This window comes from Zophobas morio, unplaced genomic scaffold (genome assembly GCF_036711695.1).
Source record: "Zophobas morio isolate AGI-343-1 ecotype UQ-CSIRO unplaced genomic scaffold, CSIRO_AGI_Zmor_V1 ptg000081l, whole genome shotgun sequence".
NCBI lineage: Eukaryota > Metazoa > Arthropoda > Insecta > Coleoptera > Tenebrionidae > Zophobas > Zophobas morio.
The window spans coordinates 278,997-303,246 of NW_026972186.1; the positions used below are offsets into that span (position 1 = coordinate 278,997).

Below are 24,250 nucleotides of genomic sequence, written 5' to 3' on the forward strand. Positions count from 1 at the left end.
ATATATTTCAAAATTCTCAAATCGTGTCAAAATATGTATTAGTATCATTAAAATAGGGACTTTGAAATCGTGTATGTTGTCAATCGATCTTCATACTTGGCTGAAGAAATGTCAGAGTGTAGTGACATCTCTTTGCAAGTGATACAATTACTATTAATTATGTCACTTTTGAATTTCTGCGTTAATGCCGTGGTTAATGCTAGTATTAAAATTGAATATAACTTTCTTTGTGGAAAAAAACATATTAAAAAACACAATGAAACAGACATTTCTTTTGCCCTTTAACTTGAGATGGTAGGAAAAAACTAGTTCGTAGTGTCCACTAGAGGCGCCACTATAAGACAACAAATCAAACACTGAAAAAGCAAATAAAGTGAACAAACAAATGCAATAAATTTGTGTTATAGGTTACGGTACATTTTTTGTGATACACGCATTAAAGTAATGAATACAAACTCTTGAGAATGCAGAGTAATCCTACTTGTTTCTCCACAGGAAGACCACGTCTCCAGGTCTGAGCTTTTTCTTTAATTTATCAACTTGTACACGGAAACATGTCCAAGTCCTCGGAAAATGAACTGTACGGTACAAATCTCTCAATGGAATCGATGAAAGTCATCGCTGAAAGCATAGGCATAGGAAATCTTCCAGATGATGCAGCCAAAGAGCTAGCCGAAGACATTTCCTTCAAACTCAAACACATCATACAAGATGCTGCAAAGTTTGTACACCATTCAAAAAGAACAAAACTAATGCCAAGTGACGTCGATGCCGCTCTAAAAGTGAAAAATTTGGAGGTAAATTTGCGATGCGAATTGTTCACATAACCCCACTTTTTTTGTAGCCTCAGTACGGTTTCCAATCGTCAGAACCCCTACCATTCCGTTTTGCATCAGGAGGTGGCCGCGAACTACATTTTATTGAAGAAAAAGAAGTTAATTTGAACGATTTATTACAAAATTTGAACGCTAAAGCTCCGCTCGAGGTTTCATTGAGATCACATTGGCTGTGCATTGATGGGGTGCAACCAACGATTCCGGAGAATCCACCACCCGTGGCAAAGAATATACAAAAGGTTTGAAGCATTTGTTTAATTAAAAATTGAATCTCGTTTTTACGTTGTTTTGTAGTTGGAGTCGGTTGATCCAATTAATAAAAAACCAGCAAAAGAAACGTCAGGGAAACCAACTACAGGTAAACAGAAGTTGAGGAATGTGGAAACGGTGCAGATTAAGCAATTAGCGACACACGAATTGTCTGTGGAACAACAATTGTATTATAAAGAAATCACTGAAGCTTGTGTTGGTTCTGATGAAGCGAGGCGAGCTGTAAGGCGAAAAACGTTTTTAGGGACTGTGTTGGCTAACGGTGTTTTGTAGGAAGCGCTACAGAGTTTGGCTTCGGATCCAGGCCTACATGAAATGCTGCCAAGAATGTGTACTTTCATTATCGAAGGTGTTAGAGTCAATGTCGTTCAGAATAATCTGGCCCTTCTTATTTATTTAATGAGGATGGTGAAAGCCTTGTTGGATAATCAGTCGCTGTATCTCGAAAAATATGTAAATTTTACTTTTGCTTTAGTACTTATTCGCTAATTCATTTTTACTGCAGTTGCATGAACTGATTCCATCAGTAACCACTTGCATCGTTTCCAAACAACTGTGTATGCGTCCAGAACTCGATAATCACTGGGCGCTTCGCGATTTCGCGTCACGACTCATGTCACAAATCTGCAAAAATTTCAACACCAGCACAAACAACATTCAGACTAGGATCACCAGAATGTTTACAAATGCACTAAATCAAGGCGATAAAGTTCCTCTCTCTTCACTTTACGGTGCTCTGGAAGGTTTATCAGAGTTGGGAGCGGAAGTTATCAGGATTTTTGTTTTACCGAAATTGAAGTTGATAGGCGCTAGAATTGAAACACACCTTCAAGGTTCCATTACTTCAAACATTGAAAAAATTGCATCGGAACACATTAAACAGTTATTGATTAAAGTAGTGGCGCCGGTTTTAAAAAATATCAAGAACTCGCCAGACTATGTTGAAGAATATAAACAAGAGTATGGATATTTGGGACCTGCATTACATGCTGCTGTTTTAAAAGCGCGTACGCAGCCGACGCCGTCGACGACGGCGGCTTGTAATATTTCAACTTCTTTAACTAACGTTAGTGCCACTATTACGAGGACTGTCGGTCAGCCGTCTCAAATACTACAACAGGTAAGTGTAACAATAAAACTAGCTCTTTGTATTACTGACAAACTCAGAAACTGCAAATTAATTGTAACACTACACAGTTTTATCGCAGCTCCATAAATAGAAGCGTCTGAGTTGCACGGTCTTATAATAGTACATTAATTTGACATTAATTTTCGCCAAACCCCAAACAACGTAATCCGCTTCGAGTGCGCTATAAAATCTTACGACACAAATTTTGACGAAAATTGATCGATAAACTTAATTTATGAAAATATAGAACGTTTTCGCTGTTACTAATTGGAGAAAAATGTCGTTGATCTTAATTTAGCACCCGCAACTCGTGCAGAACACCGCCGGTCCCCAGCGAACCATCATGATGAACCAGACCGGAAGAGTAACCAATCAAATTAACAACCAAAAAATTCTCTTTGTGACGCAACGGCCACCAACGCCCGGATGTCAGCCGTCACCGCAACCCCAACAAAACACCGTTGTCAAGTTCGTGTCGAATACAAACACGCTGAACCAACAGAAAATGGTAACCGCCCAGAAACTGGGAATCACGCACGCTGCACAGGCGGGCCAATCTCCCATTTCCGTGGTCTCGAAAAGCAGCTACCAACAAGCTCCCACGAAAAAACCCGAGCAAATGCAACCGCCCACGAGTATTGACGATTTATCTCATTTAGTGTAAGAGTAGATGTAGTGCAATTATTTTAATTTTTTATTATTTAAATAACGGATTTAATAGAGATGTTTTTTACTGCCTTAAATAGTTAGATGAGTATGAGAAGTTTAGTGCGTTCGCCTTTCTAGGAAGGCGTCCAGCGCGAGTTCCTCCAACCAAGTGCTGGTTTCCAGCCCGGTTTCTAAAACCATCTTGTAAAAGGTACTTTCGGGCTTCTGCAGCAACAAGTACGGGTGATCGTATTCAACGATTTCGCCGTTTTCCATCACCATTACCCTGTCGGAGTCGATGACGGTGTGTAATCTGTGAGCCACGGTTAGAACTGTGCACGAATCGAATTTTTTGCGGATCATCCTCTGTATGAGAGCGTCAGTCCTAGAATCGTCAATTAATTTTCAAATTAATGGCGTCTCTCAAAACTTTACTTATCGTCGGTGTTGGCCGTTGCCTCGTCCATTACCAGTATTTTGTTGTTCCTGAGCATGGCCCTCGCCAGACACACCAACTGCCTTTGGCCCACGCTGAAGTTCGACCCGTTGCGAGCGACAGGTGCGTCCAAACAAGACACGATATTTTTCAACTCCACTTTCTCGAGCACGTTCCATATTTGTCTGTCGCTGTATTCTCCGAAGGGGTCGATATTTTGACGCACGGTTGCCGAAAACAGAATTGGCTCTTGAGGGATGATGGACAAGCACCGACGCAGATCGCGCACACCTAGCGTCTGAGTGTTAACGCCGTCTATGTAAATGGTACCAGAGGGTTCCGTTAGTCGGAACAGGGCGGCTATTAAAGACGATTTCCCGGCTCCCGTTCTTCCCACGATCCCGATTTTTTCGCCGGCCTGGATTTCGATGTTCAGGTTTTTGAGAACGGGCGGTTTTGTGGGTGAGTATTGAAGGGATAGGCGATCGACGAGGATGAAGCCATGCGCGGGCCAGTTTGAAGGTGGAGCATTTTCTAGAAATGGTAATAATGAGACGAAGACTGTAAGGACTCGGGAGCGGAAAAATACAAACCTGGAGGGGTTAATAGTGGTCCCTCTTTCTCGATTTCGTTGTACTGAAGAATTCGTTCGACGGAGGTTAACTGATTGACAACTTCTGCGCTTTGTCGTACACCGTATTGTAGCATCCCAGTGAGAACCAAGGATTGTGAAATGGCCAAACCCACCAAACTGCCACTAATCTGACCATCTAAAAAAAAAACAAAAACAGGAATTCTAAAATTTTAATTTTGAAAAGCCTACAGTGATTGAGGATAATAAAGCTAAAGGAAGTGCAAGCAATAAACACAAGACACACCAAATCCAACCATAATCCAAACGACGAGGTTGTGGTTATCAGCAAAAACCAAGCAGACGTGTGCACATCCTGCAATCTAAATTAAAAAAAAAAATCAAGCATCAGCAACAATCACCTGATAGTGATCGAACTCCTTTCGTAACTTGTCTTGTGCATTGAAAGCCCTAATTGTCACGATTCCTTGCATGGATGAATTGAGATGCGAAAAGACCGGTGATTTGGCTGCAAATGAAACATCACTTAAAGCCCTCGTTTATTATCTGCCACGTACTTATTCCTTCCATGTGCTTGATGCGCTTAGTCACCGTAACAAACCATGACCGTATTTTCATGAACGTAAAACCCAAGATGATTATTACAGGAATCATGTAATAATTCGAGACAATTACCATAACCAAGATTCCACACATGACCAATATAATCTGAAAAGTCGACGCTGACACATCTAATCGAGTTTGATTAAACTTACCTGAATGGCTTCTAGTAGCGTTCGTGGCAATATTTCATCGACCGCTCCCATGTCTTTAGAAAATCGGTTTAGAATTCTGCCTGCTGGATTAGTGGTAAAGAAACTCATGTGGGCCGTTAAAAGATTGTTGACCATTTGGGTGTGTAAGTTTTTCGATATGATCATGGTCAGTTTAAAGAAGAGAGACGAACGCACAAATGTGATGATAATGGTGAAGAGAATTAATCCCGAGTAAATATAAACAGCCGTAAATTTGTCAATGGTTATTCCGTCTAAAGGAATTTCTCTACTAACGTTTGTCCTTTCACTGGACCCAGTTTTATTCCTTGAAAAATTCTGACTTTTTAGAGTCTCCTCTTGCGTCCAAAAAGTCACCCAATAGTCAGTGGCGCTACAAAAAATTTGACACAGAAGCAACGTCACAATCACTAAAATAGTTAAGCAAAGACTCCTAGAGGCCGTTATGTATTGGCGTAAGGATAATGTCCCCTCGGTCATCCCATTCTCTTCCTCGTCACCGAAGTCACTCTTAATCTGACTCGAATCTTGAAAAGAATTCTACAAAAAACCTATTTTTGTATATGTACCGTTTTGCTCTTACTACTTACATCACTCAACATAACCACTTCTTCTACGTCGTCCACTTTCTCATCATCCTCGAAACTTTCCCTCGTAAAATACAAATCGCTCTTCGCCAGCTCTCTGTACGACCCTTTCACCTCCACCTTCCCCTTGTTAATCAAGACGATGACGTCGGCTTTCTTCAAGTACTGCCTTTGATGAGTTACCAAAATCCTCGTCTTCCCGTGCAAGTACTTGACTAAGCATTCCTCGAACAAGTGTTTACTCACGTGACTATCGACAGCCGATAAGGGATCGTCCAAAAGGTACACCTCTGCGTCCCTGTACACAGCTCGTGCTAAATTAATCCGAGCCCTTTGTCCCCCACTCAACGAGGCCCCTCTTTCTCCCACCAGCGTCTTATCTGCCAGCGCAAACTGACGAAAGTCCTTTCGCAAAGCGCAAACTTTTACAACCTTTTGATACAATTTCCTATCGTATTTGTTCCCGAAGAGTATGTTCTCACGGATGGTGGAGGCAAACAGCCACGGTTCTTGCGGCGCAAAAGATACAGCACCTTGAATCTTGACACACCCGTGTAGAGATTTAAGCTCGTTTAGAAGCAGATGTAGTAAAGAAGTTTTGCCGCCACCTACAGGTCCAACTACTGCACATAAAGAGCCTTTTTTGATGTGACATGTTATGCTGTTAAGAACCGAGGAGTGTACGTCGGTTAGAGACACCCCGACGCTGCTATCGAGTTTGATGGTAGACGTCTCGACCTCCTCCATCATCAAAAATTGCTCAATTCTTTGAATAGCCACTAGAGTTTCGGCCCCGAAGCTTATAGATAGCGGAAAAAAGACCGACATTGTTAACTGAAGCAAGTTGAAGAAATTGGAAATCGAGAAGACTTGTTCCGCTAGAAGCACGTTTCCGGTGAAGACGTACGTTGTTAGAGTTAGAAAGAGCGCAGTTCGTTCCACGAATACGATGAAGCTTAGATAAATCCCGCGCAAGTATGAGGCAATCGTGAGGGCTTCCATTTCGTGGGATCTTGCTACGTTGACGAGGTTCTGGAAAGCTTTTTCCCAGGCGTACATTTTAATGACTTGTATTCCTGAGATGATTTCACTCATTAGTGTCACTCTATGGTCGCACTTCTCGGCTACTTTAACACGAAAGGTTGATGTGAGTTTCCCCAAGTATCCTTGTACAGGGAGGGAAAGGAGTGCGATGGCGGCGACACCAACGAAAGCGCAGGCACCGACTTGCATCCAACAAAGCAAAGTGATGACAGAAACTTGAAAAGGTAGAATCCACAAGTAGTGGAGTGCTAGAACCACCAGGTCGAAACGGGTGACGTCGTTGGACAGTAAATTTATTATTTGTCCAGTAGAAGTGTGGTTTAAGGATTGTCTGGTTAATTTCAGCGTCTATGAAAAGAGAAAGTGAAGACACGATTAATGCCTGTACTTACTCTATACTCACTTTGCGGTAAATGACGGCAGAAATCGCCACTCGTACCCTCATTCCGATGGCGGCTTGACCAAAAACTGCGTGGTGCATCGTGAATATGATTAAAAGTGTCACGCCGACCAAAGCTGTGGTGGCAAAGTACATAGCGTTCCGTTCATTCGTACTTTTCTCAAAAAGTGTTATTAAGTACGCTAATATCACTGGTTGTAAAGATCTGCGAATGTATTTTATTAACTTTTTCTCCTTATTTGAAACAGCCGCTGCTGACTTGGCATAAATCGCCTTAAAGAAAATAGAGTAATTAATACAATAAAAGGTTGTACCTGAGTATGACATGCTGAACGAAGAGGACGCCCCCATAAACCATATAGTCCCAAAAGAACGTTGCCACAATAGCTCTGACCAGTTTCGGTTGCTTGTTCTTCATTTTAGCCCTTGTGGCTTCTTTCTTCCAATTTTGTTCAAGCTCATCCGCCAGTTGTTGCGAACAGTCCGAATCGAACGTTTTGTATAAGTCAGGCACTTCCAAATTATTTTTCAAAATTTTGCGATACATTTTAATTATCCATCTGAAAACCCACTTTGGAAGAACAGTTTTGCAAAACAAGTGTTCTTACGCGAAAAATAGTTTCGATAGCAAACTGGCGTCGCTCTTGGGGTTGCGAATTTTCAAACGAACGCTTCTGTCCATCGTGGACAACCGTCACCGTCTGCGTCTCTACGTCTTTGTACTTAACTTTGAACTATCTTTGTTAAATATTGATTTGTCCAAATCGTACATACCTAACTGAAGCGCGGTCATTAAAACTCCTTATCTCGACGTTCTGTGTACTCGATTACCTAAATGGGGTGAATGATTTTCATAACAAATCAAATACATTTAGACTTTACTGTTTTCTTTAATTACGCTTGATGTTAGAGTCAACTAACATTACATCAGACTTCACTTTTAATTACATTTACGCTGTAAAATTCTTCTGCGATCTGTTTTAACTGCAGGGCCATCGCAGGCCCCGTTTCCGCCACCATTTTCGAAAAGTACCCGTCTTCCTCTTGTAACAAGACATGTGGATGGTTGAACTCAACCATGCGTCCCGCATTCATCACCAGAACTCCGTCGGAATCCATGATGGTGTTGAGGCGATGTGCAATCGTTAAAACGGTACAATCCCGAAACCGTTTTCGGATGGTGTGTTGGATTAAAGAATCGGTTCTGAAAAGTACATTCTAGATTTTGCTAGGAGAAGCATTCTTTACCTTGGATCGACGTTAGCAGTCGCTTCGTCCAAAACCAGAATTTTGTTGTTTCTCAGAATCGCTCTGGCCAGACATACGAGCTGCCTCTGGCCTAGACTGAAATTACTGCCGCCTTCGGAGACGATTATGTCGAGATCCCGCACACTCTCTTTCAATTCAACCTGAAATTACGTACTTGTACTAATTTTATTTAGCTACAAGTACAGTACATAATTTGTAAGCAATGAGATTGACGTTACCTGTTCTAATACATCCCACAATTTACGGTCGTCAAACTCCTGAAATGGGTCCAAATTATAACGCAGAGTGGCCGAAAACAGTACAGGTTCTTGAGGTATGATGGAAATGCACTTTCTTAATTGACCCAAGGGAATCGACTGAGTGTTCACTCCATCTATAAAAATTCCGCCTTCGATGGGAGCCAGACGGAACAGGGCGGAAATGAGCGATGACTTCCCAGCTCCCGTTCTACCAACAATACCAATTTTACTTCCAGGAGTTATATCAAAGTTCAAGTTTCTCAAAACCGGAGGATCGGATTCTGAGTATCTCAGCGAAAGATCTCTAAACTCGACTAAACCTCTACTTGGCCACGATTGTTTCACAGTTTCTATAGCCCTAGCGTTTGCATGCTCATTGTCAAGTCTACTGTACTGCATCACTCTTTCCACACTCGTGAGTTGATTTACCACTTCGGCTGTTTGTCGCATTCCGTATTGCAGCATTCCCGATAGAATCAGCGACTGAGAGATGGCCAACCCAACAAAGCTACCGCTCACGTAGGAATCTGCAATTATGTGCGTTTATTGGTCAGTGGATTCGTGGCGACCAATCACGCCGTCACTTCCCCTTCCACTTACAATACGTGAGGAGTATAAAGCTGAAGATCACGATCGTAATGAAAGTCACGCTCAGCAAGTCCAGCCACAAGCCAAAAGCGACTCTTGTGGATATCGTCAAAAACCAAGCCGACGTGTGCGTGTCCTGGTGCAAATCAAACTCCCTCATCAAAACCTGTTCAGCTTTTGACGCTCTGATTGTCGTGATTCCGTTGAAAGTGGAATTGAGGTGCGAAAAAACGCTAGATTTTGCTAAGACGACAGTTACTTGTTTTTTCAGCAAGAAAATACTTACTCATGCCTTCCAGATGTTTGACATCTCTAGCGGTGGCCAAGTACCATCCACGAACTTTAAAAAATAAGAACCCGATGATCACTATCGGGACTAACATGTAGTAGTTAGCGATGACGATCATGATCAGAATTCCTGACATCACGAGAAGTATTTGGATGGCGTCGATTAAAACGCGTGGCAGAAATTCATCGGCGGCACCCATATCTTTGGAAAAACGGTTCAGGACTCGACCGCTGGGGTTCGTGTCGAAGAATCGCATTGGAGCTTGCAGAAGCGAGTGGAACATTTGGTTGTGTAAGTTTTTCGAGGCGTTCATCGCCATTTTAAAGAAGGCAAAGGATCGCGACAAGGTGAGAATAATCGCTAGAATTATAACCACCAAGTAGAAGTAGATGAAGACTTCTGATTTGATTAGGCGGATGATTTCGTCGCCGGAAGTAAGAGTATCTGTGACCGCGTCCAACCAGTCGTTCGACGAATTGGTGACGGAGATGTTGGAGTTTCTTATTGATTCCTGCTGCGTCCTGCAATCTTGAAGTTTATTTTTGCAGTCTTGATCGAAATTAGTTTATTACCATAGCGTAAGCCACAAGTCGGCACCGTTACAACAAGCTTGAGCCAAAATCAAAAGAGAAATCAGACCGAATATTTTACAACAGCTTCCAGACGCTTTAATGTAGTCTTCGAACGGAGTGCCATCCGAAGCGCTCATTTCTTCCATATTTTCCACTTTTTCGACTATTTCGCTCTTTTCACTTGCAATACTCTACAACACGAAATATAAATATAGAAGACTTTTGATACTGATACTTGCTTTGTGTGAAACGATCGACGCTGCTCTGTCTCTGACGGCTTTAACTTCCACCTGTTCGCTCTCCTCGTCTTCAGAAACCAACAATTTAGTAAAATCCACATCGCTGTTGATCAACTCGCTGAAAGTTCCCTGAGCCTCGATCCGCCCCTACAACAACTCGTAAATCACCAGCAATAACAAATACTTTTTTCTACTTCGTTTATGACCACAATATAATCCGCTTGTTTCAAATACTGCAACTGATGAGTCACCAAAATTCTAGTTTTATCTTTTAAGTATCTAAGAACGCATTCTTCAAAGAGGTGTTTACCGACGTGTGTATCAACTGCAGATAAGGGATCGTCCAGTAAGTAAATATCGGCTTGTCTGTAAACAGCCCTCGCTAGGTTGACTCGAGCTCTTTGTCCTCCACTCAAAGAAACCCCTTTTTCGCCCACCACAGTTCTGTCACCTTGAGGAAACTGTTGAAAGTCTTTCTCTAAAGCACATACTTTGACTATCTTTCGATAAAGAGCCCTGTCGTACTTTTGACCAAACAAGATGTTATTGCGCACGCTTGACGCAAACAACCAAGACTCCTGGGATGCGTACGATATGGTGCCTCCTACATGGATCGACCCCGTTGTTGGCGGTAGTTCCCCCAGGAGCATCTGAAGAATCGAAGATTTACCGGCACCGACGGGTCCCACGATGGCACACAAACTCCCACTCGGGACACACAAACTGAAGTCGCTTATAGTTGTTTTGTCGGAGGTCCAGGAAGCATTAACATTCGTGAAAGTTACGTTTTCATTGGTTTTAAGCTCAACCGCTGATTCCGATTTCTCTTCTAATAAAAGGAATTCACGCAGTCTCTGAATTGATATCAAAGATTCGGCGCCGAAAGTCACAGCCATGGGAATACAAATCGCCATTGCCATTTGGAGAACGTTGAAGTACTGTGCAATTGAGAAAACCTTATCTGCTGTTATGGGATTCCCCAATAAGAAAAAACAAGTCACTGTGAGAAAAAGTGTTGCTCGTTCTATGAAAACCATGCAGCTTAAGAATATTCCTCTTAAGTACGATGCCTTCGTTATAGCGTTGATTTCGTTTTTGCGCGCCATTTTGATGATTTGTTCGAATGGTTTTTCCCAAGCGTACATCTTGATTATCTGAATCCCAGAAATTACCTCGTTCATTAAACGTACTCTTCGATCTGTTCTTTGGGCTACGGCTAACCGAAAACGCGAGGTGAGTTTGGCCAAGTAAGCTGTAACGTACGAAGACCATATAGGTAGGTGATTTTCAGCAACCGAAATAAAAGTTAACTGCGCGCACTTGGAACTCGGTCAGTCAAAAACTGGTCTTTTGAATTTACTTACCTTGTACCGGTAGAGTCAGGCATAGAATGAAGAGCACCCCCGCCAAAGTGGAAACCCCCATTTCAATCCAAATTAAGTAAGTTACGAGCACAATTTGAAGCGGTGCAATCCACAAGTAGTGCAGAGCTAGGGTAACAAAATCGAATCGATTGACGTCATTTGACAACAAATTAACGACCTGACCAGCTGCAGTTTCCCCTAAAGATTTTTTGCTGAGTCTTAACATCTACAAAAATATATTTTAACCGTGCAAGAGAGAGCTTTTTACATACTTTTCTGTAAATCAGTGAAGAAACGGAGATGCGTATCCGCATTCCGACTGAGGCTTGTCCACACTCGATGTGATGGATAGAAACTACAAGCAAAATTGACTGAATCATTAGAACCGAACCGTAAATATACATCTGGTTTTGGTCGGTTTCGATGTCGTCGGAAAATAAACTGATGAAGTATGCGAGTACGAAGGGTTGGAATGATCGGATTAACATCATCTGGACGAAGAGACAAATACCGTAGGTCATGTAGTTCCAGAAGAAAGTTTTTATGATTGCTCTAACCAAACTGGGGCTTTTTTTAGCTCCTAGTTTGGAGTCGACCAGTTCTTGGTTCCAGTTCTTTTCAAGATTGTTTGTTAATGGTTCTGATTCGTCACATGCGAGGGTTTTGTAAAGGTCAATTACTTCGAGGGTTTTTTTAGTTCCTTTGTAACATAGCTTCATCATCCATCTAGAAAATGAAGTGCGATAACTGCGAGCTCTATTTACATCATTGTGTACTAATGTGTGGTGCATGTTAAGTTCAAGGATACAGGAGTATTCGGATTAATGAAACGTGCATTGTCACGATACTTACACAAAAAAGATCTTCGAAACTATATTGGCTCTGATTCTGGGATTTTCGTGTTTCAAACTATAAACTGCTTCCATAATGAAGAGTTCAATATTTCGGCAAAACTATTCTTGTTTTAATCAAATATTCGTCGAATGTCGACTTAAAGATAATAGAATCTTTTCATGAAAAATAAATGCTGGAGAAATTTACATATGTATAATGGATAAATATGTACATTAATGAGTCGCAAGTCGTTGGAGTTATCTTTTCTGCTCGATAAACAGTGTGATCCTTTTGTGAGTGCCAGATAAGAAGTTTGGTTATAAAAACTCGTAAATAGGATTTGTTCTGAAGCGAGCCCCATATTTTATTATTTAGAATAATCTTTTCAAGGCTGAGCAAATATAATTTGGTCTAAATACCCTGGATTCTGTTATCATAAGTCTAAAAACCATTATTGTGTTATATCATATCTTTAAAAACAGTTGATTGCATTTTTTTTGCTGTCAGATTGTAGTTTTTGTTATTATCAACTAGACCTGATAAAAGTTTAACATTTAATGATGCGAGAAAGGTTTTTTTTTGTTTTGGAATTGTTACTCCATACTTCGTCTTTGCGAACGGTGCTTTAGAAAGATACAAAAACCTAAGTTTTAGAGAGCGACCTGGTGTTCATTATTGTCATTATTAACATTCTGAATCATTTCAATCAATCAGCAGTTATTCGCGATAAGCACGCAATTTTTAAACGACTACTTAAATAACTCATTGTTGAAAAATGGTATAGAATTTTAAAACAAGTAGGTATTTATTTTTTAGGCCACGTCACAAAATTGATTGTGGATTTTTTGTAAAAGTTTGCGAAGTCAAAATTTTTGAGAATTCAACGAAATTTTAAATTTTGTCTCGAATTACGTGCTGTTCGATTTTATTTAACCGTTTCGTCAGCACGATGGGACTGGAGTTAATTTTTGCAAGGTAAAATAACAATTACGCCATATGTATAAAAAAATTTATTTAAAATATACATATCTACATTTAGGTAGTCGCCTATATTTCTTTCCATATTCACATCTCGTTACGACCGCATTGTTTCAAACTACAGCACACAGACACAGCCCTTCTCTGTAAATTTCTGTAAAACATTTAAAAAATATTCACATTCGCAATATTATTCGATAAACTTTAAAAACTTACAACAATCAGAAATACGTAAAACATGATTTAAAAAATTAAGTAGCTTAAAAATACCTTTGTTTTATATTCGTAAGTACAGATCGTCTAAAATCTTTATATAACGAGGGGACGCAATGATCACTCCATCTGATTGCACTAAGTCGCATTATTAAAACTACCAACAACAAGTAAAATACGAACACATAAAAATACTTTGCGCTTGACGCGAGTCCCATCTACACTTTTCAACCACAAATCAAATGAAATGCCCCTATTCCGGAACCGAGTGCTTCTTTAGATAACTCGCCCTCGCCACTTTCCTCAACTGCTCGGCCATCGACTTGCCCGTCTCCGCTACCATCTTACTAAACCTGCTCGACGGATTCTGCAACAGCACGTGCGGATGGTCGAACTCCATCATGGTCCCGCTCTCCATCACCAGAACCTTGTCCGAGTCCATGATCGTGTTCAGTCGATGCGCCACAGTCAGCACGGTGCAATCCGCGAATTTCTCTCTTATCGTCTTCTGAATTAGGGCGTCCGTCCTGCATTCAGACAGTTAGTTACGCAACCGCGAAAAACCCGAATACTTACTGAGGATCGACGTTCGCCGTCGCTTCATCGAGCATAAGAATCTTGTTGTTCCTTATGATCGCTCTAGCCAGACAAATGAGCTGCCTCTGGCCCACGCTATAGTTCGAGCCGCGATCCATCACCCTGTTCTCCAATCTGTTAATAATGTTGTTTGGGTCTTTTAATTCAACCTCGTTTAACGCTTTGTACAACACTTCGTCGGGATAATCCTCGAAGGGATCGAGGTTGTAGCGCAAAGTCCCCGAAAACAAAACGGGATCTTGGGGAATGATGGAGATTTTTGAACGCAGAACTTGGAGCTGGAGGTCTTTGGTCTCCATGTCGTCGATTTCGATTTCTCCGACGACTTTAGCTAAGCGAAACAAAGCGGAAATTAACGAGGATTTCCCGGCTCCGGTGCGTCCAACGATGCCGACTTTCTCTTTGGGGAGGATTGTTATGTTGAGGTCTTTAAGAACTAGCGGGGCCTCCACGTCGTATTTCAAACCCATTTCTCTGAAAGTGATTTTGCCTTGGCCGGGCCAGTTATCGGGAGGCGTTTTAGGCTTGTCTGGTTGTTTTTCGTGGGGTAATTCTTTATATTCGAGAACTCTTTCCACGGACATCAGCTGATTGGCCACTTCGGCCGACTGACGCATGCCCCACTGAACCAAACCGGTCAGTGCCGCCGACTGAGTGATGGCCAAACCGACTTGGCCGCCCCGCAAACCTAAACCTGTCGAACACAGCATTAAACAAGTCAAAACAATGCACAAAACCTACTTTCTCCGAAAGTTAAGAAGCTGAAAGTTACGAGGGTCACGAAAATGAAGCACAAAACGTCCAAATAGAAACCGAAGGCTGAACTGGCTGCTACGTACATGAACCAGGCACTTGTGTGGTAATCTTGGTGCTTGTCGAACTCCACCCGCAGGATATCTTCGGCCTGGAAGGCCCTGATCGTCGTCAGTCCTTGCAGCGTGGCGTTCAAGTGGGTGAAAACAGGACTTCTCACTAGATTTTTGAAAATCAAACTTAACACTCAACTCTACACCACGCCAATCGCAAACTTACTCATTCCTTCCAGCCGCTTGATGTTCTTCGACGATTTTAAAAACACCACTCGCAGCATTAAGAAGAAAATCCCGGTCACTCCCACGATAATCAAAAAGTACGGATTCACTATCGTCACCAGCACTAACGCTCCGGCCATGTTCAAAATAATCTGCCCCGCATCGAGCACCGCCTTCGGCAACAGTTCGTCAATAGCACCTATATCTTTCGAAAACCGATTCAAGATCCTCCCGCTCGGATTCGTGTCGAAGAACCGCATGGAAGCGTACACCACGCAATTGAATAATATGTCGTGGAGTTTCTGGGAGCTGAGCATCGCCAACTTATAGAATAACATCGAACGACTGAGAGCGAAAACGAACAGCGCCCCGATCAAGCCGCCGTAGATGTAGATGCACGTCTCGGTCGACAGCGGAGTCGACAGCGGATTGGTTAATTCGTTGGTGTTGGTGACCTTGGTGTTGTTAGCAGATACGTTACGGGCCTCTTCAATGTCGACCCAGTGGCTGACGAAGTAGTCGACACCGCTGGCGGCGGCTTGCGCGATGAGGTAGAGCAACATGACGACGGTTACGAAACAGAAGTTGCCACCGGCCAGGAGGTACTTGAAGAAAAGGGAGCCGTGGACTTTGCCTTTGGAGGATTCTTCTTGGAGGTCTTTCAGTTTGATTTCTGCTTCTTCAGCTTCTTCCTGGAGGATGCTTTCGGGGATGCTGAGGTCGCTGATGCCGCTGGCGAGGGACGAAGATTTGCTCTGAACGACGATAAATTTTATTAAAGTTGGATTAAAAATATCGGTTTGTGGTTACCCTAGCGGACATTTGCCTTGTGAGCTTGGCGGCTTCGAACGCCTTTTGCTTCTCCTCAGGTAGTTGTTCCGGTTCTGATGTCAGCAGCCTGGCGTAAACCGTGTCGCTGTTGGCCAAATTCTCGAACGTGCCCCTGTTTTCGATAACCCCCTGAAACACTTAATGAGAATGGAACAATAGCGGCATCCACACCTCACATTATTCATGATTATGATTTCATCGGCATTCTTGAGATGATGGACTTGATGAGTAACCAGAATTCTCGTTTTGTTCGCCAGGAACCCATTAATGCACTCCTCGTAAAGGTGCTTAGATACGTGAATATCGACAGCCGATAAGGGGTCATCCAGAAGATAGATGTCAGCGTTTCGGTAAACGGCACGTGCTAGATTGATCCTGGCTTTCTGTCCTCCGCTCAAAGATGCTCCACGATCACCGACAATGGTTAAATCTCCGTCACCGAATTGCTTGAAGTCTTTTTCCAGAGCACAAGCGTGGACCACTTCGTTGTATCTAATCCAGAAAAGTTCAAGCTTAAAATCGTTAAACTCGCACGCAAAGTCGTTACCTCTTTTTGTTGTAATCGAGTCCGAAGGTGATGTTCTGCCGAATCGTCGCCGCAAAAACCCATGGATCTTGTGACGCGTACGAAATGCTCCCGTTTATCTGCATCGCTCCACTCACTATATTCAACTCCCCCAAAATAGTCTGCAGAAGAGAACTCTTCCCGCTGCCCACCGGCCCGATCACCGCCACAAGCTGCCTCTTATTCGCGCTCAAACTTATCCCCGTCAGAGTATTATCCGTTGACGAGGCGATCCACTTGGCGTTCAACTCCCGAAGCACCACCGTCGTCTTCTCCGGGTTAATTTTATTGTCGTTGTTATCCTCATACTTCACTTTGACGAACTCTTCGTTGTTCATGAATGACAGCAGACGCTTGATAGCCACGAGCACCTCGGCCACCTCCGAGATACCGCGCACGAACATGCTTGACATGGTCTGGGCCAGGATGTTGTAGTAAGACATGAAGACGAACACTTTGGCGGCGGTGATGGTCTGGTCGGTGAGGGCCATGGTGAGTAGGGTGCAGAAGAGGGCCACTCGGGTGGTGAAAAGGTTGAAGGTCATGTAGAGGCCGCGAACGTACGAGGACTTCATGACCACTTTGAGCTCGACTATGCGGGCGAGGCGGATGAGCTTGGTGAAGGGTTTCTCCCAAGCGTACATTTTGATGACCTGGATTCCGGAGATGATTTCGTCCATGAGGCGAACGCGTTCGTCGGTTTTCTGGGCGGTTTTCTTGCGGTAGATGGCGGAGAGCTTGCCGGTGTAGCCTGGAACGAGGCGGGTTAGAAGAAGAAATCACGTAGAGAACGGTGCGCCTTTCGGACTATTTCGACTTTCAGAAATTCTAACTAGATTTAAAATTTAAAGTCTATTACGATCATTTTCATAATCATAAAACCTTCATTAAAAAGAAAGTCGGAAGTGCATCCACTGCGTAAAAGTGCACAGATCTCTACGTTTCCGTTCACGAAAGGTCATACTTTGCAATGGTACCACGAGGAAGACCGGCGCTATGCCAATAATGCCGGCATATCCGGCCTCGGCGTACAGCAGATAGGTAACAATTAGGGCCGACGTGGGGGCAACCCACATGTGGTGGATCATTATAGAAACTATATCGAATCGGCTCACGTCATTCGATAGCAGATTAACTACCTTCCCCGAAGCCGTATCCGCCAGAGCAGTCTTACTTAAACGCAGAGCCTGGAATAAAATTAACCTCTAGAAAAACAACCCAACTTTTTGTCTGTTTGTGAAAGCAGACACAACAAACGTGTCTGAAATTGACCACCCATTGCGCTGTATTCCGTACCTTTCGGTAGATGAGGGCGCAACAGGCCGCTCGGACTTTCATGCCGTAATGAAAAGCTCGCATAATGTACTGGTTGATCAACAAGGCACTCAGGGCGTTTAGTAAAACGATGGCTCCGGCGTACCATAGGGCTTCGCTTCTCGTGACGGTGGTGTTGGGTCGGAAGTGGTCCAGAAGGTTGCCCAGCATCTGGGGCTGGATTAGTCGGACTACTAGGTCCATAATTACCAAAAGTACGCCTAGCTGGAGGTATTCCGGCCAGAAGGTGGCCACGAGGACCTTGAGCAAGCTGGGGGTTTTAGGTTTCTTGGATTTTTTTATAGCGTCCAAGTGTTTATACCATTTCCTGTAAGAAAAAAGATAAGTGGAGAGTTTAGAATAGTTGGGAACATCTGCGTGTGAAATCGAGACGGTTATCTGGCGAGGCAGATAAATCAGCATTATGGATAGTATTTCAGTCCTCACCTCTCGAGCCTATCGCCTAAAGTCGTGCTTCTGTCGCTCAGTAAAGGGCTGTAGAGATCGTCGACGTCCAGGGTCTTGCTGTAGCCCTTCTTGAACATGTCAATGGTGTAACTATAAAAGGACAATTAAATTATGCACCTATTTCCTGTAAATTCTAAAACTTATAGTTTATACAAGAGTTGCCAATTTTCTTACAAGAAAAATGTGAAATTTTCATGTTAAAAATTAATTACGGTTCTAAATCATTACGTCGGCAAATCAAAAACAAGTCCATAAAAAATGCAGACAAAAGCAACAAAAGCAGATTTGTGCTGTAACCCCAATTCAGTGTTTACCGACGGTATTTACGACAAATGTAAATACAGTATATTGCTTTCGACATTATTATAATTGTGCCAGTAATAGGGTCTTTGTACTTTATTATTCGGCTCATTCATGTGCAACATGTAAATAACCTATCGGGTTAAATATACAAGTTCGGTTTATTCTGTGTTTACTAATGATGCTATTCGGCCTATGACAATGGGATGTAACGAACCGAAACAAGCACTTTTCAACATCAGAAGGTTCTAGGTGGGGAACGTGATTTCATCAAGAAGAATTTTATGTAATAGCAATAGCGAAACTTAATTATCTTTCAGCAACGTTAAGGCTAGTTATGGCCTAGACCTCGACTCTTTGATTATTAGCAAATGTACAGTGAAGCGCAAAAAACCGAATAGGAATAGCTTGGCGCTGTGAAATTGGCTTCCAGATTTCACTATTATGTCAACAAGACTGCATCTTGCAGAAATGAAGTCAAACTTGCTCTAATCCGCTGCCATATATATTCTTCATGTTTTTTTGTTGTTTTTCTTATATACCTATAGAATCAAATCTTCCAGATTTTTCTAAATATTGACCTCAAATTACTTGTAATATTCTTAAGAAATATCTATGTTTAAAATCACCTTTCAAAAAAATTTGAAAATTTTAGAACAATACGCTCAAAACAACACCCCCTACCAGATTTTCAAGATATTTGGATTTTTTTTTTTATTAAATGTCTGTATTCTAAGCTATTTTTATATGATAAATTCTGAAATGTTCTCAGTGCTAAACTTTTATCGGTTTGCATGTAGTTGCTCAACATTTGATATATACATGCCGGGATAATTTGACTTAAAAAGTAAAAGAAATGGATTGTTAAGATAATCACACTCTTTTCTTTAATTTAATTTCTTTCTGTACAACTAATTTAAGAACGTGTACATTAGGCTATGATTTTTTACTTTGACATAAATAAAAACAGTCATTAAAAATAAATGTAATGTTAACATTCGCCACATAAAACAACAAAATTTAAATATCTAATAAAAAATGCACCGGTTTAAATTGAGCACTCTCTATCGGTGCCATGTGTTCAAGTTCGACTTTATTCTTGTCTAATGATGAATAGGAAGTAATTTGAACATTAGATATAATTTTATTGAAAACATGTTTTATTTTATTATTATCACCGTTTGACACTACGTATATATTGTTGCATAACAAAAACCTTCTTGAAAAGAAACACCATTATTAACATCATTTATTTTCATAAATAAATTACGTTAAATAATGGTGTTGTTTTGAAGAAACTTTTCTCTCTTACTCTACTACTACTCTACTTACATGCATTAAATTATATTGATTCATCTTTTATTACATATTTTCAATACATTTTTGTAGTTGATTACATATTTTGATAACTGTAAGCAATTTTTCTAAGATACCTATATTTCTGATGACGTAATCCAGAAAGACCTTGACAGACAAATTTCACAAAAAGTGCAACAAAATGGATAGTATCATTAAAAAAGGTGAAGAGGTATCGAAATAATGTAGACACTCCAGGAAACAGTTTTTACTGTCTCAAAAAAGTCTTCGATTATGCTGTGTGTACGTGACATACAACAAAACATACAGAATAGTTGTTTCTCTTTTGCTTTGTATTCTATATAATCCCCAGAATCCACAAGAATGTTTTTGACTGTTTGTTTAGAATACATAGTTTGCTTCTGTGGCTCGCTTATCAACCACAACTCACGATTATTAGTGCATTTTAACCATGATCGTGTATCCTGTGGTTTAAAACCAAAACAATACCGAAGGACGATTTCTCAAGTCTGAAAGAACGCGACAAAAGGAATTACATAACGCTATTCTGTTTTTCCGCATTGTTATTGATTAATTTCGTTCTCCCCTATCAGAACGAGATAACAATTATCCTTTACGTAGAACACGTAAATAGTGCCAGTTATCTGCAGCCGTTTACGTTTTAATGGATTCCAGATAATGCAGCATTTACCAAAGTAAACATCTTGTATGAAATAAGTACTTCATAAAAGGGTTGGATTTGTCATGTCACCACAAAGAGACACTCAAACATTTACTCAGTGATGTTTCACTGAAAAAAATACGCTAATGCAGAGATAACAATGCAAATATTATCCTTTTGCTGACTCGAAGATTAATAAAATTCTTTCTAATAGAGATCTGCGTGAATCCCGAAAGTTCTGCATGGCATCAATCACACGGCTCCAAGCCAACATCTGTTGACCAAAGCTCTTCACACCAGGGCGCACGGCCGTGTTTACTCATTTCGCGATTCGTTTGAAGGAACGAAAGCAGAGCTGGCCTTTTTCGGGGGCCACACTAACGGGAACCTCTTGTTCCCTTCTGAACCGACTCAATTTATTTATGGAGCTTATCTCTACGCCAGGCTTAAACCCCTTAAAAAGCCACGCAGCCTTTTAGAATTTTAGTCACGGATTTTCACGGTCATAAATAAACGAAAAAGAAATCGTCCCTGCCTTTTGAATGGTCGGCACTGCATGCTTGTTAGAAAATTACTAACCCGGCGATAATTGCAAAAGTCGTTGTACGCGTGGCCAACGAGAAGATAAATTCGACGGATTTTAGTTTGTTTCAAATAAGTGTAAATCGAAAGTTACAGTTTAAGCAAGTCACGCCGTCTGCGGTAAATTTCTGGTCATCGGCTATCTAAATTTTCAAGAAGCCTAGGAATATTTCCGGCGCGAACTTCTTGGCTGGCACTTCTCCAACACTTCAAAGAATTCGAACTGCCCGTAAAATTTTCCCGTCTGATGGTGACTTTTTACTTACGTAAAAAATATGGTAGACAGAGGATTGGCCTTTTCCGCGGGGTTCGGGTTGTAGTATTCCTTTGTGATATCCATGGTGCTAAATCCGTGTTTCTTTGCTGTTTGTTATTCTTGAGTCGAACACGCACCTCCTGGTTTATTTGTTCAGCTACTAATTGGGAATGTGTCTATTTGCATTTTTCGGACTGGATGAAGTTGTCGGCACCTGGGACGCCGGGGGCTGTAATAGAGACGCTGTTATTGTGGTTGTCGAGTGAATGCAATTAGACAGTAAAATACGGCAGCAATTGCCGGCGATCCATCACGCGGACAAGAAAATAAACAATTACGGTGAATGTTAACCACCAACGGAGCCAGTGCTCGAGTGGTAATCGTCTGATGTAAAAACAAATTAATTGATGGTTTCGTATGACAAACTAGATTACACGAGATCGACAATTACGTGGGGCTATTCTGGTAACGAGATCAATTGTTTAGATTCGGGCATAACGTTTGAATAAATTGATGAATACCTACAAGATGCGGCTGGAAGTCGTGGTAAATGCGTCATCGTGGCTATATTTTTCATGGTTTATTAGACGATTAGACCGCGATTACGGCAAAATCGTAGCGGAGTTTGAGTGCAAATTTTAGAGTTTAGTGCTTGTCATTTCAGAAATGTAAACATTTGCGAGTTTTTTTCGGTTCTTTTCATTATTACATCAATTTATGGAGCAGTACGTATGTTCAACACAAACAGTTTGTGGTAAATTCAAACTACAGTGATTACGAGAAATGAGAGAACCGCCCGGAGAATTTCAAGGTACGCACTGAATGGTTATACAAATTTAGAAGATTTACAGATAAAATGTGTTTCAAAATTTTCGAGATTTTGAAGATCAGAGGGATTCAAACTTTTAAGAATTTCTTACATACACATACTTACGAAGAATCTTTGGAATTTGTTTTGAAGATCTCAAAAATATAATATGTCTTCTCACAAACTAAAAGGAAAGTTTTCGAATATTATCTAAACAACACATACTTTTTCGTTTCATACTCTGAAATGTGCTCAAGCCTTGTGTGGAAGTACTGTAATTGATCGCAAATATATGAATCATGTCCAATTTCGTCCAAGCATTTCCTCTAATCTGAAACCTTTCCTTTAGCATATATCGCAGTCGTGGTAGTTTTTATTTTTCAGTTTAATTCAAAAATAAAAAAAAATGAGACGTCCCCAAAACACGTTGGTACTCTTCAAAAACAGCCTTCTAAGGTGTGTTCATATTCTATACAATTTTGTGCTTCAACATCTTGTTAAAAAAAAATAATCGAATTAATTGAAAGAGTTTATAAGTCAAAATGTTTTTTAAAGAAAATTGGCCTTATCGTTTCATTTACACTAATACGACTTTTTTAATTGAACAACGGATAGCTTATCAATAATTATCGTAATAAACCTGCTTGTTGAATGTGACACCCGCCCACGGTTCGAACCGAAAATAGGAACGAAGATTATATCGAACGAATTAAAATGCACTATCTGGAATTGATCGTGGTACAACTATTACAATATCACACTGAATACAATACTTAAGTAATTTATATCAACGTGCTTAAGCCAAAAAGAGATTAATAAATTTACAAAGTCATAAGAAAAACACTACAAACTATGCCTATTTACATCAAACGTCATCCTAAAAAATTAAAGATCTCAAAACAAGAACTTCGAATAGCAATCGTCCTTTACGTTGTATCCTCTTTTCACGGGGTATCATTACAGAATTGTATAAATGTAAATACGTATTTTTTAATTTTGTTGTTTCGTTCTTACTTTTACCCACAGAAACTTGAGATCTGGTGACACGACGAAATATAAACAAAGGGATCCTCGGCCCCGCAACTTCACCGAGATTCTTCTACTTTCATATTTTATCGTATTATGTATTTCAAAATGTCAGAAATAAACCTGTACAGAAAGTTTTACTATCAAAAAATCGCGCATTTCTTTATTCATAATTACCGCAAATCTAGTTTCCTTAGCAATTATGTTTGACATTTTATATTTCCATATTTTTGCACATAAACGTGAAGATCTGTTAAAATTTCCATTTTGAAAATTGTACTTGTACGAACTGGTTGAAACTTGTTCTGGCATTAAAAAAAATATTAACAATCGAATGATTTATGCACGAGTCACTTAAAATAATTGAGCCAATCGCTCGCTTTAATGATTTTGCAAATTCCGGTAACAACTCTAATTATCTAACAAAGCCAACTACAAAAAGTGTACAATTACAGTTCCGATAGTACGAATTTACATTCATCGTATTTAAAAAACAACCGCTAAATTAATTATTAACTGTTAGAACTTCACATGACTTGCGAATAGTACAAGAATTGCTGTGTCGTGATCGCGACAATAGTAACTCTTAAGTTTATGGCGCTTCATACCGGTCACAAGGTATTTTTTATTATCATTTTATTAGGAAAAAATGTGTAGTCGTTCGCAATTTACGGCCGAGAATGCGCACCCAAGTATTATTTGTTCTCCGAATCATTGTCACACTCTTTAGTTGTGCATATCAATTAATCCCCAACACTCCATCGCGTCAATGAAACATTCATGACCAGTTATTGCATAAGATCGCGCAAAAATAGCCTCCTCAATCCTCATGGATTTACACCGAATTTTTGCGAACAGAAATCGCGTTCTATTACAACGAAGCAATTATTCCACAAGGCTACAGGTATGCTCCGACTCTAGTCTCCAACTCAAATCAAACAAAATCAAACTCGTGCCTTGATTATAACTAACAAGTAAATTTTCCACCAGATGTTCCCGCAATACTGACCTTTCTCTTCGCGCGCGTATCGCAGCGTATTCTGCGGTCGTTTAGCACAAAACCAATTTTCCAACACAGATCACGTTACCGCGACAGCTGTTAACAACAAACTCAACATGCTTTCCCCAAGACGACCGGCCGCAGACTGACTTGGAAACCGTGGACGCGTTGCTTAAAACCGAAATAAACGTCAT

General features: G+C 40.9%; 4 protein-coding genes across 7 annotated transcripts; 1 reads left to right on the forward strand and 3 right to left on the reverse strand.

The window, feature by feature from the left end:
* Window positions 1-243: 243 nt before the first annotated feature.
* On the forward strand, window positions 244-2,978 carry LOC135144094 (transcription initiation factor TFIID subunit 6-like). The gene is made up of 7 exons (XM_064076096.1): window positions 244-441; window positions 496-797; window positions 845-1,075; window positions 1,131-1,328; window positions 1,380-1,559; window positions 1,612-2,226; window positions 2,534-2,978. The coding sequence occupies exons 2-7, from the start codon at window positions 555-557 to the stop codon at window positions 2,897-2,899; spliced, it is 1,833 nt and encodes a 610-aa protein (XP_063932166.1). The 5' UTR covers window positions 244-441; window positions 496-554; the 3' UTR covers window positions 2,900-2,978.
* Window positions 2,949-7,425, reverse strand: LOC135144093 (ATP-binding cassette sub-family C member 4-like). Its single transcript, XM_064076095.1, has 11 exons — window positions 7,324-7,425; window positions 7,030-7,275; window positions 6,719-6,920; window positions 5,275-6,663; window positions 4,667-5,224; window positions 4,469-4,619; window positions 4,313-4,419; window positions 4,143-4,266; window positions 3,913-4,089; window positions 3,319-3,853; window positions 2,949-3,268 (listed from the first exon to the last, which is right to left on the reverse strand). The coding sequence occupies exons 1-11, from the start codon at window positions 7,395-7,397 to the stop codon at window positions 3,001-3,003; spliced, it is 3,831 nt and encodes a 1,276-aa protein (XP_063932165.1). The 5' UTR covers window positions 7,398-7,425; the 3' UTR covers window positions 2,949-3,000.
* Window positions 7,426-7,480: 55 nt separating this feature from the next.
* LOC135144092 (ATP-binding cassette subfamily C member 4-like) lies at window positions 7,481-12,487 on the reverse strand. Of its 3 annotated transcripts, XM_064076092.1 has the most exons (12): window positions 12,128-12,487; window positions 11,548-12,001; window positions 11,276-11,501; window positions 10,106-11,163; window positions 9,912-10,058; window positions 9,673-9,863; window positions 9,098-9,621; window positions 8,824-9,054; window positions 8,203-8,750; window positions 7,964-8,124; window positions 7,598-7,919; window positions 7,481-7,546 (listed from the first exon to the last, which is right to left on the reverse strand). In XM_064076092.1, exons 1-11 carry the CDS (start codon window positions 12,199-12,201, stop codon window positions 7,643-7,645), a joined length of 3,891 nt encoding a protein of 1,296 aa, XP_063932162.1. In that variant the 5' UTR covers window positions 12,202-12,487; the 3' UTR covers window positions 7,481-7,546; window positions 7,598-7,642. The 3 variants fall into 3 exon arrangements, with proteins under 3 accessions (XP_063932162.1, XP_063932161.1, XP_063932163.1); XM_064076091.1 differs by lacking the exon at window positions 7,481-7,546 and having other exon boundaries at window positions 7,586-7,919; XM_064076093.1 differs by lacking the exon at window positions 7,481-7,546 and having other exon boundaries at window positions 7,586-7,919; window positions 11,548-12,022; window positions 12,148-12,198.
* A 617-nt stretch (window positions 12,488-13,104) lies between these two features.
* Window positions 13,105-24,217, reverse strand: LOC135144095 (ATP-binding cassette sub-family C member 4-like). 2 transcript variants are annotated; one of them, XM_064076098.1, is made up of 13 exons: window positions 22,271-22,770; window positions 22,157-22,214; window positions 21,233-21,451; window positions 18,086-18,196; window positions 17,621-17,966; window positions 17,289-17,511; window positions 16,307-17,075; window positions 15,936-16,251; window positions 15,739-15,888; window positions 14,930-15,683; window positions 14,639-14,869; window positions 13,877-14,591; window positions 13,105-13,827 (listed from the first exon to the last, which is right to left on the reverse strand). In XM_064076098.1, the coding sequence occupies exons 3-13, from the start codon at window positions 21,304-21,306 to the stop codon at window positions 13,554-13,556; spliced, it is 3,963 nt and encodes a 1,320-aa protein (XP_063932168.1). In that variant the 5' UTR covers window positions 21,307-21,451; window positions 22,157-22,214; window positions 22,271-22,770; the 3' UTR covers window positions 13,105-13,553. The 2 variants fall into 2 exon arrangements, with proteins under 2 accessions (XP_063932168.1, XP_063932167.1); XM_064076097.1 differs by lacking the exons at window positions 22,157-22,214; window positions 22,271-22,770 and adding an exon at window positions 24,066-24,217.
* Window positions 24,218-24,250: the final 33 nt, after the last annotated feature.

Bases quoted from the DNA above. Each gene is read 5' to 3' on its own strand.
- LOC135144094 (XM_064076096.1), top strand. From the start codon at position 555: ATGTCCAAGTCCTCGGAAAATGAACTGTACGGTACAAATCTCTCAATG. The intron at 1,076-1,130 runs GTTTGAAGCATT...GTTGTTTTGTAG, and splicing joins TGGCAAAGAATATACAAAAG to TTGGAGTCGGTTGATCCAAT. The intron at 1,560-1,611 runs GTAAATTTTACT...TTTTTACTGCAG, and splicing joins CGCTGTATCTCGAAAAATAT to TTGCATGAACTGATTCCATC.
- LOC135144093 (XM_064076095.1), bottom strand. From the start codon at position 7,397: ATGGACAGAAGCGTTCGTTTGAAAATTCGCAACCCCAAGAGCGACGCC. The intron at 6,664-6,718 runs GTGAGTATAGAG...CTCTTTTCATAG, and splicing joins CTGCCGTCATTTACCGCAAA to ACGCTGAAATTAACCAGACA. The intron at 4,090-4,142 runs GTAGGCTTTTCA...TTTTTTTTTTAG, and splicing joins CTTTATTATCCTCAATCACT to ATGGTCAGATTAGTGGCAGT.
- LOC135144092 (XM_064076092.1), bottom strand. From the start codon at position 12,201: ATGGAAGCAGTTTATAGTTTGAAACACGAAAATCCCAGAATCAGAGCC. The intron at 8,125-8,202 runs GTAACGTCAATC...ACGTAATTTCAG, and splicing joins TGTGGGATGTATTAGAACAG to GTTGAATTGAAAGAGAGTGT. The intron at 7,920-7,963 runs GTAAAGAATGCT...TGTACTTTTCAG, and splicing joins ACTGCTAACGTCGATCCAAG to AACCGATTCTTTAATCCAAC.
- LOC135144095 (XM_064076097.1), bottom strand. From the start codon at position 21,306: ATGGATATCACAAAGGAATACTACAACCCGAACCCCGCGGAAAAGGCC. The intron at 15,889-15,935 runs GTGAGGTGTGGA...TAAGTGTTTCAG, and splicing joins AAATCATAATCATGAATAAT to GGGGTTATCGAAAACAGGGG. The intron at 13,828-13,876 runs GTAAGTATTCGG...GTCTGAATGCAG, and splicing joins ACGGCGAACGTCGATCCTCA to GACGGACGCCCTAATTCAGA.